At 31.2% G+C, this 3,178-nt stretch overlaps 1 protein-coding gene across 1 annotated transcript in view; it reads right to left on the bottom strand.

Moving 5' to 3' along the window:
• Positions 1-1,032: 1,032 nt before the first annotated feature.
• Positions 1,033-3,178, bottom strand: part of LOC106476163 (cAMP-dependent protein kinase type I-beta regulatory subunit-like) — a gene marked incomplete at its 5' end in the record, with an annotated part of 7,161 nt that continues 5,015 nt past the window's right edge. The window contains one exon of the mRNA XM_013936829.2: positions 1,033-1,135. Coding sequence (XP_013792283.1) covers positions 1,043-1,135 — 93 coding nt within the window. The remainder of the gene's footprint in view (positions 1,136-3,178) is intronic.

Here is a 3,178-nt window from a genome sequence, read left to right as displayed (position 1 = left end):
TAATACATACGTGCTCCAGGTATCTTTAGTTATAAAAGTGATATCTCTATAATACATACGTGCTCCAGGTATCTTTAGTTATAAAAGTGATATCTCTATTTATATCACTTTTATAAATAAAGATACCTGGAGCTCGTATGTATTATAGAGATATCACTTTTATAACTAAAGATACCTGGAGCACGTATGTATTATAGAGATATCACTTTTATAACTAAAGATACCCGGAGCACGTATGTATTATAGAGATATCACTTTTACAACTAAAGATACCTGAAGCACGTATGTATTATAGAGATATCACTTTTATAACTAAAGATACCTGGAGCACGTATGTATTGGTCATAACCACCCACCGCCAACTCTTGGCCTACTCTTTTACAAACGAATAGGGGGATTGACCATCACATTATAACGCATGTTTGGTGGGATGGGGATTCGAACTCGCGAGTCAAGCGCCTTAACCACCTAGCCATGGGGAGAGCTGTGCTAGTAATTACAGGGATAAGTTGAGGCAGTCTCATGTGTACTAGCACATTATCAGGCCTTCTAAGTAGAGTCTCGCAAGGCTTTCGTAAGGTAGTAACCAAAATCGATTTTTTTGATAATCAAAGTAACTTATTTTTGTGTACAAAGACATTGTTGAATATCACTCTTATAACTAAAGATACCTGGAGCACGTATGTACATTACAATTTCTCCTGTAGCAAAAAAATACACTACATAAAAGTCAAAATCAAATATTAATAAATATTGATAATACCTTTTATTCAAGAGTAAACTTTTAATGTGTTTAACTATCAGTCCTCTTATTCAAGAGTATACTTTTAATGTGTTTAACTATTAGTCCTCTTATTCAAGAGTATACTTTTAATGTGTTTAACTGTCAGTCCTTTTATTCAAGAGTATACTTTTAATGTGTTTAACTATCAGTCCTTTTATTCAAGATTTTATCTAAATCTATAGGTAATGCCATCAGCCACCCATTCAACATCACTCATGTTTAATCCTTAAAAACATTTATATAATATTTTTCAGTAAACTATAACTTACCAAAATAATCTGAAGGTCCTAACCGTCCAACTTCAACTTGAGGTTCGTTTTCTGATCGTCGTTGTAAAACAACTGCTGTGCCCTGTAAAAATAAATAAAACTTCAAGCAATGCTAACATGATTTACGTGCAGAGTGAATTTTATGCTAAGAAATAATTATGCGACTGTTTTAGTATTCACTTTATAAACAACATGAACATGTGATGTCATCATTACTGAAAAATAAACTTTTAAAGACTCAAATCAAGAAAAAATAACAATTCTAACCAACAGAATCCTGCTTATTTCTCTAACAACTATTCTTCTGCCTACATTAAAGTTATACAATTAAACTACATCTGTTATCACAAGAACCAACACTGAATCATATTCTTCATTATTACTGATTTACTAAATCTTGTTTATTGTTTGCATATAAAGGCATGAAACAGGTGACGCAGAACAAATATTAATTCTTTCTCTAACAACTATTCTTCTGCCTACATTAAAGTTATACAAGTAAACTACATCTGTTATCACAAGAACCAACACTGAATCATATTCTTCATTATTAATGATTTACCAAATCTTGTTTATCGTTTGCATATAAAGGCATGAAACAGGTGACGCAGAACAAACATTAATTCTTTCTGTAACAGTTTCCTCCTGTAGTAAAAAAAAGTGGGAATATGCAAGAGAAAACTTTTAACTGAAAATCTAGCTGACCATGATATTTTAAACTTTGTATTAAAAACTCTAACATCTTTCTTCACTTTCGTAAAATATTTTTAATGTGAAAACTAGCATTCATTCAACCACACTTAACAAATACAGAAAAAGATACAAATATTTAGACAAAGTTAGATTAGATCACATGCTGTATATTTTCAAATGTATTGTCGTTTTTTTTTATGAATTTTGTGCAAAGCTATGCGAGAGCCATCTGTGCTAGCCGTCCCTAATTTAGTGGTGTAAGACTAGAGGAAAGGCAGCTAAAAAATTTGGTTTCATTTAAGTCTATACTTTTGTTATAGGATTAACTGTATTATATCATATGATCTTTGGCCATGGGGGTTTGTTTTGCTTGAAAGGAAAGACACTGCTCAACTATACAAGCATTAAAAATATTAATAATTAAGACATGTTATAACTTGTTTATTTTTGTCAAGATGTACTGTTATTTTGTGAATGACAGCTGCTCCAAAACAGGTCTTGTAATGACAGCTGCTCCAAAACGGTTCTTGCAATGACAACTGCTCCAAAACGGGTCTTGCAATCATCTCTTCACAAGTGTATTTCAAAGTATTGCCTCAGTTTGCTAACAAAAACAATGCTTTTAATTACTAGCACATAACTTTGTACCACATACGTTTAGGCCCATATTCCAGTTTGTACCATTGAATTTGACTTCGACATTCTCAAGCATAGAAACACATTTTTATAGGAGTTTAGGAACCTAACATTGTACCCTGAGTAGATGTATTGTTTTCTAGCTGTTTTGGATGTTTACTTCAGTTGTTTAATTGAATAATTTGTACAGTTTGCTTTTATATACTTATTTTTCTAAAAGGATTAAATATAACTACACAATGTCCATGATTTATTGAAGATCAAAGTTTAGTAGATAGGATAAAAAGTGTTATATTGATTACAGTTGATTGTCGATGATTTATCGAAGATCAGAGTTTATCAGATAGGATACAAAGTGTTATATATTGATTACAGATGATTGTCGATGATTTATTGAAGATCAGAGTTTATCACATAGGATACAAAGTGTTATATTGATTACAGTTGATTGTTGATGATTTATTGAAGATCAGAGTTTATCAGATAGGATACAAAGTGTTATATATTGATTACAGTTGATTGTCGATGATTTATTGAAGATCAGAGTTTATCAGATAGGATACAAAGTGTTATATATTGATTACAGTTGATTGTCGATGATTTATCGAAGATCAGAGTTTATCAGATAGGATACAAAGTGTTATATTGATTAGGTAGCGTTATTACTAGATCAGAGTTTATCAGATAGGATACAAAGTGTTATATTGATTAGGTAGCGTTATTACTAGATCAGAGTTTATCAGATAGAATACAAAGTGTTATATTGATTACAGGTGGGATAGCGTTATTACTAGAT

The sequence above is a fragment of the Limulus polyphemus genome, unplaced genomic scaffold, assembly GCF_000517525.1.
Source record: "Limulus polyphemus unplaced genomic scaffold, Limulus_polyphemus-2.1.2 Scaffold9945, whole genome shotgun sequence".
Taxonomy (NCBI): Eukaryota; Metazoa; Arthropoda; class Merostomata; order Xiphosura; family Limulidae; genus Limulus; species Limulus polyphemus.
The sequence above is the reverse complement of the archived record's forward strand: the minus strand, read 5'-3'. Positions and strand labels throughout refer to the sequence as shown.